Raw genomic sequence first — 12,618 nt, 5'->3', positions numbered from 1 at the left:
GCCCACTGGTCACGTGATTTAACAATGGGAAAGTCAACTCACCTGTTCAGTTTTGGTAAGCCTGGTTTTGTTGTGAATGTCTGACGTGACCAAATTGAACCCGTGCTTCTCTGACAAGATTCTCAGAAGCAAGACCACAGTGCGGCTGCCGCACTTGCCGACTCGGTTGTACACCACCTGGCTGGGGAAGGGAAGCACCTGGAAGAAGAAGAGGAAGAGAAGAACCATGAAGCGTGGGTGAACACACCTGTCTTCCTCCCGTGAGACAACATAGAATGAAAAGGGTCTCCATCGAGTGGATGAAAAAGAAGGTGGAGCTAGTGCGCTATGCATTCCTTCACAATACTTCCAGAGAGGACTGCTCTCTGGCCGCACTCATTCTGAATTGATAGTGACCAAATTTCATGAGGTCTATAAAGACTGATCATGAACTGGCCTCAAAAGTGTAGCACAGAAGTATGTGATTTAGAAAAAAAATTTTTTTTGCAAAGCGTGTTTTATTAGGCCAGCTTAATAAAAAGAGAAAAGTGATATTAAAAAACTGTTGTAGAAGCCAGGTGTGGTGGCACACATCTTTAATCTCAGTACCCAGGAGGCAGAGGTAAGCGGATCTCTGTGTGTTCGAGGTGAGCCTGGTCTACATAGCGAGTTTCAGGACAGTCAGGGCTACATAGCGAGATCCTGTCTCAAATAACCACAACAAAATGATGTAGAACTCATATCTCATAAATTCAAACTTATAAAGAGAACAATTTAAGGAATTTCTTTGTAGTAGGTCCATGTCCTAAAAGCAACACCACCATCTAGTTCCAGGAAATTGTCATCACTAGCAGACGGCCCGCCCCTCAGACCTGTTAGCAATCATTTCTCCCTCCCACACTATCCCAAGCTCCTGGAACCATTTACGTACTTCCTGTCTTATTGTTTTACCTAGAGGATTCTAGAAAAAAAAATGTAAATGAAATAAAACACGTGATTTTTTTACAACTTACTTTTACGTATAGAATGTTTTCCAGGATCAGCTGCACTGTAGAATGACTCAGTATCCCAATGGTCTTACATGACTGGGCACTATTGCATTGCACGGACAGACTGGATTGTGTTGTGTTTACACATCAGTTGATGGGCACATGAGCCATTTCCACTTTTGGCTGCCCTGGCTAATGCCGCTAGGAAGACTTGTGTACATGATTTTGTGTGGACAAGTGTCTCCAGTCCTCTTAGATACATACCTACGAGTGCAGCTTCCGGACCTACAGCAACTCAACGTTTAGGTTTTTGTGCAACTGCCAAACTGTTTTCAATAAAGCTGCACTGGTTTATACTCCTGTCAGCAAAATACAAGTGTTCCAATTCTTCTATATCACTGCCAACCTTTGTTGCTGCCTGGTTTCATGTTTTTATTTTTTATTATTAACATCCCAGTGGGTGTGAAGTGGTATCCATTGTGGTTTTGAGTTATAGCTCCCCAGTGGCTAACAATGTTGGCCATCTTCGTGTGTATGTGTATAGTTCGCTCTCTATTTTCTTTGTAGAAATGTATATTTAAGTTTTTATACTCTCAAGTCAAGCTGCCATTTTAATGATGCATTTAGAGAGTACTGTATTTATACCTTCTCTTTATTTGTAGAAAAATGAACTGCAAATGGTTTTGTTTTGTTTTTTTTCTCATTCTCTGGCTGGCCACTTTCACAATAGGGTCATTAAAAGTCTGAAAGTTTTAAGTTTTAATTGGACCCATTTTATTTTGGCTGTCCATGTTTTGAGATCTGTCTAAGACTATGCCCATTTTCTTCTAAGAGTTTCACACTTTAGTCCTAACAATTCAGATCTTTGATCCACTTTGAGTTCTTTCTTCATATAGCATTGCGTAAGGCCGAATTCAGTACATTTTGCAAGTGGCTATCAAATTGTCCCAGCAACATTTAGTGAAAGGCTTGCTTGTTCTTTCTTTGTCTGTCAACCTTACTGATCATCTACTGTTGTGTCATACTGTGTTCATCTTGTGCATAAGCAAACCGTCTTCATTGGGATAACTTTGATATAAGTTTTGAAATTATTAAGGGTGAGTTCTTTGTTCCTTGATTGTGCAAGAACAAATTTTGGTCATTCTGGGTCCCTTATATTTCCAGAGGAAATGTGCAAAGGAATTACATAATTACCTTTCTGTAAAAAACAAAGCAGACAATTGAACTTTTGATAGCAATTTGATTTAATGCAAAGAATAGTTTGGGGGTGGCTGCTGTCTTAATAGTATTGAATTCCACTCATGAGTACAGGTTGCTCTTCTACTGATTTCATCCTTTAATTTATTTCATTGATATTTTAGAGTGTTCAGTATAAAAACCTTTATAGTTTCAATTTATTCTTTCTGATGCTTTATGGGTGAAATTATTTCCTTAACTTTATTTTTGGATAGCCCATTAGCAGGAATCCAGCTAATTTGTATATATTGATCTTGAATTCTGTCATCTTGCTAACCTGGTAATGAGCTCAAAAGATTTCTTCCTCGTTGATTACTTGGGATTTTCTACATATATGATGATGCCATCTGCGGAGATATTTTTAACTTCATCCTTTCCAACATGGCTTTCCATGATTTCTTTTCCTTTCCTAATTGCCCAATGATAATGACCTTGGCTGACTACCGAAGCATTATAAAAAGCACCTGTGATTAAATATTTATACCGCTAATAAACTCACTATTTCCATCTTGAGTGCTCAGCATTGTGCACTGATTGATGTACAATAATCAAAAGCTTCTTTCATGCAGCATCTTCCATAACAGAAGGTTTTAAGAAAGCCCAAAGGAAAAGGGCATAGCCCAGCATAAAAGCCGCAGGCAAACACACCTAAAACTCGCCGCTCTAACTACAGGGTGACATGTTGCCTTGAAAGGGCTGACAGGCATGAACTCAGAAACAGCCACAATGTCTCCATCACTCACTTGGTAACCAGTCACATGTCACTGCGATACAATTCTTCCCGTTCCTATTGTTCTCTCATATCCACACCTTTAGGGCCAGAATACACCATGTCCTGGCCACTCTGATAAATTTAATGGGCTGTTTAATACAAACATGGTGATTCTGCTAATATTTGCAATCAAGGAAACCTTCAGATACAGATGACCTTTCCAAGAAAATACTAACAAAAATTACCAGGATTAAAAAAAAAAAGTCACGGCAATAGGTCTTTACTTAGAATATTATCAGGGAGTATCCTCCCCCAAGGTCTGTTCTCGTAACTATGGCAACCCAGATATTTAGAGATCAGTCATGTTTGCAGGTATGAGCATAAGTCAAGGAGCTTGGCCTAGGCTGTGGAGGTTAGTATGAAAATTGTTAGTATAAGCGAGGCGCGGTGGCGCAGGCCTTTAATCTCAGCATTTGGGGAGGCAGAGATAAGCAGATCTCTGTGAGTTCAAGGGCAGCCTGATCTACAAAGCAAATTCAGGACAGCCAAAGCTACACAGAGAAACCTCCCTACCAAATTAAAAAAAGAAATGTTAATATAGTGTCTGTTTCTTGGTCCTTCAGTACAGCCAGCATGGGTACCAACTGCAGCCTTGACACGAACTGCCTACCTACACACAGAGTTCAGTTCCTCTGTGGAAATAAATTGCTTGAGGCTGGTGAGGTGGCCCAGCAGATGAAGGCGAGTTGCTGATGAGCCTGACAACTTGATCCCAGTGAGTCGCACGGTGGAAGGAGAGGACCAACTCCTGACAATTGTCCTCTGACCTCCACACATATTCTCCCCCACACATACAAAATACATAACACATACGGCATGGGTACATTGCCCTCCCCCCCCCCCCGTCCTCCCCCCCCCCCCCCCGACACAAGTAAGAAATAACCATAAAAGAAAAAAGGAAAGAAACTCCTTGAAACTTGGCCTTTGCCTAGAAACACCATCTTGTAACCCAATAGCAATCATGGAAGAGAATTGTTCCATATGTGTCTACATCCCGGATGCTCTGGGATCACATGCAAATAAGTGCTTTACTCCACCACTGCAGGCCTATCTAAGAAGGGCTAGAGAAACAAGTGCGGAACCTTCTAGGGGCCTTAGGTGAAAGCATGCTTCCTCCTGACTTGCTCAGGTGTGATATGGACGCACACTGGCTGCCCTACAGCTTCCTTCTGCTGAGAAGTGAGTGACCGATCTGTATCTAAAACCGTCAGCGCAACTCTTTCATTTGTCTTGCGAAGGTCTCAGATATGCTCGTATGTATTCTTGATTATACAAGGCACTTACCTAAGATCAAGAATCCCTGCGCCATGATGGCAGCTAGATCTATCATAATAGCTGAGAAGAACGTGTCTTGAGACACTGTCCTCATGGATAACTTGGTCACTGGCCTCTGGAACTATCTACCTGAACAAGACTGGGCCTATTCACTTTGCATCATGGAGGATGGACTCCTGTTTTTCTACAATCTGCTCCCCTCCCCCACCCCCATGATTTATAGGATGTCTAGGAGAGAGGTACCACGAAGCCCTAACCCTTCCCATGGTTATGGGGAGTTTTAGGCTACTAGGAAGAGGTTTCATGAGGTGCTGTTTCTTCCTGTAGAAGTTTTAGGCAATTCCCTTTGCTGAGGGTCTTGGGGGGAGGGCAACACATCTACGTGGTGCAGCTGCCTAATAAGTTGTCTACGCATTTGTAAGCAATCAGGGATAAACTCATTGTTAACCAGGCTAGACTCAGGTGAAATCGTTTCTGTGCTGTGTCCTTAGTGTCCCATTGGGCGTAACCAGACATTTGTTCCCCTCCCCCAGGAAAAGTTCTCAAAACAAATGGAAAAGGCAACATCCCCACTGTGACTATTTCTACGTAACACTGATATAGAACCACATAACAGGAATTGGGGAATGTGCACCCTCATAATCACATTGTGACCTTCAAAGTCACACTATGATACGCTGTCACACACAAACCTCTCTCCAGCTCAACTCCTTCTCCAAACAACTTACGAGAAGCACTAAAGATGGGCTGAAGAGGCAGGCTAAATCAACATGTTGGTTTTGGATACTGTTGAAGTGAACAATAAGAAATGGATTCTTAACTGCTCTTGGGAGAAACACAGATTTACTTCTGAAAGTCTGCTTTAAAACTCAGTCTCACCAACTATCAAGGCCAGCAGATCTGGAGCAACCTGCTGAACCAACCAAGGACAATGCATGCAGTGAACCCACACCCCCTGTTCAGACCTAGCCAATGGACAGCTAATTTTCCACGGTTGTGGGGAGAACAGGGATTGCCTCTGACATGAACTCTGATGCCCCCAATTTGATCACTTCCCCTTGGTGGGTAGGCCAGGTGGCACACAGAATAAGGGGAAGCAGGTTATCTGGGTGAGACCTGATAAGCTGTGGTCATATGGTGGGGGAGGAGGTCCCCTTCTCTCAGAGGTCTAGGGGAGTGGAATAGGGTGGAAGAGGGAGGGGGGAATGGGAAGATACAAGTGAGGGAATAACAATCAGGATGTAATCTGAATAAATTTTAGTATAAAAAAATGAAAAAATCAGTCTCACAGTGTATTTTAAGGATAATGTTTGGAAAGATGATAGAAGAGTAGATTTTATAGAAGATTGATCCTGTCCTGGTCCTTGTGCTGTGCTAAGTGTTTTTAGTTAACTTTTTAAGAAATTCTCACATGAGCACTGTTTATACATCACTTCTACCTCCCTTCCCTCCTCCAATCCGCTCCCACCTTCCTTCTATTACCTCTCAAATTCATGACCTCTTCTTTATTATTGTTACATATCTGTACATACACCTATTTACACATACATATAAATTCACTGAGTTTGTCTCGCGTTGCGCCTAGTACATGTGTTTTGGGGGCCGTCATTTCGGGTTAGAGAGTTCATTCCTAGAAAAAAATGATACCCGCCTCTATCAACAGCCAATGACTGCCTATAGCTAGCCTTTATAATCCACATTGACAATGGCATAGCAAATAGCCTTACTGTCTTCTAATTTAGCTGTGCATGTCTCTAAGAACTTATGTAATCAAATTGCTTAAGTAGTACTATTAACCTCTATACCCCACTCCTGTGCACCCTCCTCTTCTCCACAGACTGTATCTTCTAGAACAATGGGGTCTGATGTTTAGAAGCAACTCAGAATAATCCATGAATTCTAGCCCATGACAGTCCAATCTGTTTCATTTAGCTAGAACTCTCCATTTTTTTCTGTCTCAAAACCGCTGTGAGAGAGTGGGTTATATTTACATGAATGAAATGGATCCCAGAGAAATCAACTCCGATCTCCAAGGTCACAAAGCTCAAGAGTCACACAAAACAGCTAAAGTCTGGCTCTCAGCATCTCTGATCCCTAGGACCACACTCTCTTTACTGTGCCATCAAATCAAAAGGCAAAGCGACCTTTTGCTTGACTTCTGTGGCAGAAGTAGTGTTTCCTTTCTTGGGTCTTCCATGTAGCTGGCCTCATTAAGTGTGCTGTTCTCCAAAAGTCATCCACCGGAGTCACTACAAGGCAGCTTTACTGAGCTATAGCCCCGACGCCTAAGTGGAACTGACAGAAGTTGATTAGACTTTTCCTCTTTCCTCAGGATTCATTCTAAGGAACTAATGCAAGCTTAGAGTGCCAACAGTCATAATAAAGAAAAAAGGAGCAGGGTGGACCTCCACTTCGGTCTTTCCCCTACGATAACTTTGTCAGTGACATTCAGGGTTGCCTCGGGTGTTATGAGTGCCCTCCACTAAAAAACAGAGAAAAACAAGAAACAGTACCTTAAGAGAATGTGGATAAAATCCTTAATGTACTTGAGAAGACAAGCATATCCCTTCAAAAAGATAGACTTAGTGACTGTGAAGTGTTACTAAGCTCCAAACCCCATTTTCATCAATAGGCTTTTGCCAATTGTTGGGTAGGAAATCTGCATCCCTCACTTGAAGGACCCTATTTATCTCTGAGCACAAGTTCTGAATTCATACTATTGCTTCGGGTACCCTGGAAAGAAGTATCTACCAAAAGCCTCCATTGTTGCCGCCTCGAATAATTCTTCAAGTTTGGCCAGTATGGGTATACGAATGTTATGTCTGTGGTTTCTGTTTTATGGCCAATTTGTAAAAGTGAAGGAAGGAGCCTCCAAAATATTTCCCTCGATGAGTTATGTATTTTTATGTTTCTGCCTTGTACGTTCTGCAAATGCCACAACCCCCCAGAGCCTGAGCAGGCCCGTGTGGAACATGCCAAATAAACAGAAGTCCTTCCAAATCCTAAGCACAGCAGTAATTACCACCAGATGACAGCCACACATCCAACCGCTTATCCCCTGCTGAAAAGGAGGGGGGAGGGGAGGAAAGGGGCTTGAGGCAGAAGATGCCTTGGTCTGGGTCAAGACGTCAACGGTCCTTCCCTATACGAATCTTCTAGGAATTTGTATTAGTGTAGAATTACCATCAATGCTAAGCTGAAGTCTCTGCAAAATAGCATTTAATGTAATATGTGGTTTTTCAAATGGCTGCATATTCTAATTCTTTATAAAAAGTTTTAAAAAAAAAATGCTGTTGTTGATCCCCTGTTCTTGGATTCAAGGAGTGAGAAAGTTTAGGGCAGGGTTCTCACCTGTGGGTCACGACTCCTGAGATGCTTAATGAGTCTTCCACAGGGGTCTCCTAAGACCATCGGAAAACACAGTCATTTACATAATGATTCATGAGAGTAGCAAAATTACAATGATAAGGAAGCAACAAAAATAATTTTACGGTTGGGGTTCACCACAACAGGAGGAATTGCATTAAAGGGTCACAGCATTAGTGAAGTTGAGAAGCACTGGGTTAGGATATGGACTGCGAATTCTAGCTGGATCTTCGGGAACCTGTGATACAAAGCAATGATGCTGCAAAGACCCCTAAGCCTTCTTTATCAAGTGATTCAAAGGGCTCCCTATAGCATAAAAAATGAAAGTAGGTAAAAAGGTAGCTTGCGTGATCCCAGCCAAGCCTGGAGAGCTGTATCTCGCTGTGTGCTAGTTGTTTCTCCTTGAGTTGGTAGCCGTAATTCACCTGATGAGTTCACCATACATCACACACTCCTTGATGAATGTCTATGCACCCAGATGGGCTAGAGACCAGGTGTGTTGGCTAACGGATGTGTAGTTAACTGAAACCCTCATCAAACACTGTCACAGCATCACTCCTCTAAAGCCAGGGCTATACTGTATAGGAGCAAATTTTCCTCAATGAATAAAATTGTACTTGGTCACTTTCCAGAATTGCCACTCCATAGTTAAACATTCCAAAGCAAGGGCAGCCACCGTCTGAATTTATTCCTGTTATGCACAGTCCACAGGACCTTGAAAGCCGTTCAAACCCACTAAGCTAATCCACATTTTAAAGTTTCCCATAATATCATGGTGCTAGTGACTTGACACCTTCAAGACTAGGTTTTCTTTATCTGTAAAAGGGAAGGGCTGAATTACCATCTAGTAAATTATCTTCTGAAGCTCATAAGTTATTATGTTAAGCCTAGATTTTTATCAACTATAGGCTAGAAATGCTTTTTAAAGATGGCTGCTTCCCTGAGGACTGGCTCTAATAATAGGTAGAAGAGCAATTGGTAGCTCTACCTATCTGTAAAGCCTAGAAACCACAATGGCCAGCCCAGCAAGCTATAACCAATGGTGCAATAGTGGCACTTTTATCTTTGGGGAAATTCATGTCTGGTACTATAAATCTGCTACCTCCCTATGGCAGGAAAGGTTATAGACACAAAAGGAGAACCTACTATTGCCACTTTCCTAAACTAATATAATGTCTAGAGATGCTGTAAATATTTACCTTTATACTTAACAGAGAAGTGAAGCTCTCACCTCATCAAAGAATTTGGTTTTTTCCCCCCCTACAACAGATAGAAACTACTACAAAGACCCACAACTGGTCCAAATTCAGAAAACACATGACATTGGGCTGCCTAGCCTTTGATACGTCTGTGAATAAACCCATACACCTAAAGCTTGGGGAATACTGTGGAAGAGTGTATGGAAAGATTACAAGAACCAGAGAAGCCGGGCATGGTAGTGTAGGCCTTTAATACCAGCATGAGTTCGAGGCCAGCCTGGTCTACAAAACAGCCTGGATAGCCAGGACCCTGTTATACAGAGAAACTCTGTCTTGGAAAACCAAACCAACCAAACAAATAAAAAACTGGGTGCCCGCTGCAAGAAAATGTAATTCTAGACATGATGGAGAAATTACACGCATAAACTTTCAGCAGTATGGATGCTTGAACTACACATTCATGAGGGCAGTATCAGCTGACATGCCAACATGAGTGAGGGGAAATTTCACAAGGTCTCACACTCAGATAAAGAGCTACAGATGGGCAGTGGCTTCTGAGAGACAGAGAGTAATTTTTTTCCAGGGGAGTCTCACAAAGATTATCTAATCCCAAGTGGTTATCCCTAGGTACATGCACATATAGGCAATGCTAAATAGTGTGTGTGTGTTTGTGTGTGTGTGTGTGTGTGTGTGTGTGTGTGTGTGTGTGTGTGTGTGTGTGTTGCATAGCAATGATAATTAGAGAAGTCCTGCATTTGGGAGGGAGTAGGAATGACAAATGGCTGCAGGGGAGAGAGGGGCTCGAGTCATGTAGATGCAGTGTTCATGCATGAAGTTCTCAAGAAAAATTTAATGACAACTAGGTTTTACCATGATTTGCTGTGAATTATATTCAAAATAGAAATGTATATTCAAAACAGAAAAAAACTCAAATGTTTCAGTAATTTATGCTGATAACATGGGTTCCAGCTTCACAGGTGTGCACACTACTGTTTTGAAAGCACAGGCATTTTTCTTCTTATTTGGGCCTGTCATGTTATATGTCTACCTTAATCTCTTACCTAGTTATTTTAGTTTTAATCAGCTCCCTGCATTTACGATTACAACCAAAGCCTTCTAAGATTCAGGACTGAGATTTACTCTTGTCTACCCATCAGTGAACACATTCCATGTCCTTTGCCATATGTATGTATGTATGTTACTTATGTACGCATGTATGTATGTATGTATGTATGTATGTATGTATGTATATACATATATATATGTCCTTTCTCTCTGTCTTTCTCTCTGTGTCTCTGTCTCTCTCTGTCTCTATCTCTGTCTCTCTCTGTCTCTGTATGTCTCTCGTCTCTGTATGTCTCTCTCTCTTTTGTCTTTGTCTCTCTCTGTCTCTCTGTCTCTGTCTCTCTCTCTCGTTTTCTCATCATCAATACCACTCCTGCCCTTGGAATGACTTTCCTCCATTCTTAAAGAAGAAACACAGAGGATCCATTTAAGCATCCCATTTCCCCTCAGCCTGACCCTCGGATACAGAGTTCCTCCTAGTCACAAGTCTGAAATGCCACCTTGTGCTCCTCTGATTACTCATTCGTAACCTGTCCTCTCTCAGACACTGTGCCAAATCTTAACCTTACACTTCTCCCTCCCCCACTTCCACTTAGTGAGGTTGTGTGTCTAATGCTATTTATAGAAAGATAAATATGGCTAATAAGTCCATCTGGGTCTCTCTGTGATGTACAAAGTGGATAATTAATAATGTGTCTGTCTATTAATAAACTGTTGGGATAAAAATATTAAGTTGTTTATCATTATGAAGTATGTTCTTTTGGTTCTCTGCTAAAACCAGAGGGATGTCTATGAATTTTCCTCTAATTTGTAATGTTAACTACGAAAAAGTATAGCGAAGAAATAAGTTCCCTGAATGACTGAAGGTCAGGAGATGTTGGTGCACTCGGTGGTTCTGCTACTCTAAGTGGTTCAGTGAATTTGAACGAGTGATTTTGAGTGAGTTCTCAAGTGTACACGGCAGCAGGGGACCTGATGGTTCTATAGTTTCCTTCTTGTTTACACCCCAACGGCCACACTGTATTGACCAATATCCAGGGGTTTATCTGTGTGATATCTCGCACTTGTAAATATCCACTGCACCCTGATCCATCTAGTGTCTTTATCTCTGCATCACCTCTTTACAGTATCACTTTACCACAATCATCCAACAGAGAAGCCATTTTTACAAGAAGACAGAAGTAATTTGGGGGGGGATGTGATGATAAAGCTCCCACCACTGGAGCTGTGTAACGTTCTTCATTGTTCAGTTTGATGAAGAATTCATACCTCAGATGACACTAAATGAAATGTCATCAATGCTACGGACAAGAAGATGGATACCTGCAAAGTTAAAATTAATGAACATGTAGGAAATTTGAATATTTAAAAAGAAACATTCATTTTGAATTCTGGCTCACTCTGTTTCTTTCCTTAGTCGCCACACAAATCACAGACAAAAGCGAGTCCATAAAAATGGCATCTAATTACTGAAAATATTACAATTAGAATAACTCCGATAGCTCGGTCAAAAGAAAGTGTGTCTATGGAGTGCTGAGGACAACAAAGGCCACACACCACACCTATGAGGTATGAGGAGCAGGGAAGAGTGTAAAATAGGAGGTGCAAAGCCTTCTGGGATTAGTATCCCCAAATGCTTCTGGGGACTTGGTCTTGCTTTCGCATGTATCTGGGGGCTCTGCCATGCATGCCTGTGCTTGGCACTTTCTCTCCACTCCTCCCCCCTCAGCCCTCCAAACCTTCTTTGTGGGTTTTACTATCTACAGTAATGGGGAAACCCAGAAGAGCTGGGCAGCTGCATGGAAACTTATCTTCCCTTGTGCCTGCCTATGTGTTGTGTTGGATATGCTGATGATCTCGAAGTCATGTGAGGGCCACAACCACAGTGAACCTGGATCCTAGCCACTCCTGATACTTGCCTGCATGTGGTGCATGCAGTCATACCAAAGTTCTCACGAGACAAAACTCTGGGGATGCGAGCCGCAGACTTCCTAGTGATGCTGAAAAGAGACTCAGGGTCCTCATTTGGAGTGGTTCCATTTTGGGTATCCATTCAATTGGCTCTTTGCATTAACTTTTGGATGAGAATACGTGATTCTGAAAATGCATTTGGTCAGATGATCTTTCTGCTAGACCCACACACTTGCCCTGGCTCTATTGAGATCTTTGACGCAACTCTTAATCACGTGCACCTCTAAATTAAATTTACGTAACAAGATGCCTTTGTTCATAAGGACTCCTGAAATGTAAGCCTTCTCCTCAAGCTTTCTTTCTTTACTGCCATCCTGTATCGAGTTACAGATTTATTCTCTGAGCCCTATCTAAAAAGTCCTTTACTATAATGAAATAGAGAATGATCGGTTATTGATTAGGCCCATAATTTATATCAGGCATTGTTGGCAAAGGACAGCCACTCAGTTCAGAATCATCTCCTCTGGAAGTGGGGGCGAGAAATAGTCATTCTCTCACAGGAGAAGACTGCATTCAGGGTTAATTGCACAAAGCTGGACGAACACCACACTTAGCCACTATTCATTCATTCATTCATTCATTCGTTCATTCATTCATTCATTCATTCATATTCTCTCTCTCTCTCTTCCTCCCTCCCTCCTTCCTTCTTCCCCTCCCTCCCTCCCTCCCTCTCTCATATCAAAGCACTTTGCAAAGACAGTAAAACCCCACTTTGCTTGCTGTGAACCGCACCATCGTTTTCCACGAAAATGTCTCAACTGCATTC

General features: G+C 42.0%; 1 protein-coding gene across 1 annotated transcript in view; it reads right to left on the bottom strand.

Annotated features, from left to right (window-relative positions):
* Positions 1-12,618, bottom strand: part of UST (uronyl 2-sulfotransferase) — a 290,037-nt gene that overhangs the window by 116,516 nt on the left and 160,903 nt on the right. The window contains exon 3 of the mRNA XM_084777513.1: positions 43-198. Coding sequence (XP_084633639.1) covers positions 43-198 — 156 coding nt within the window. The remainder of the gene's footprint in view (positions 1-42; positions 199-12,618) is intronic.

Source organism: Acomys minous (genome assembly GCF_964271855.1).
Source record: "Acomys minous genome assembly, chromosome: 3".
Classification (NCBI taxonomy): domain Eukaryota; kingdom Metazoa; phylum Chordata; class Mammalia; order Rodentia; family Muridae; genus Acomys; species Acomys minous.
Note: the sequence above shows the minus strand (reverse complement) of the source record. Positions and strands in the feature narration are given on the sequence as shown.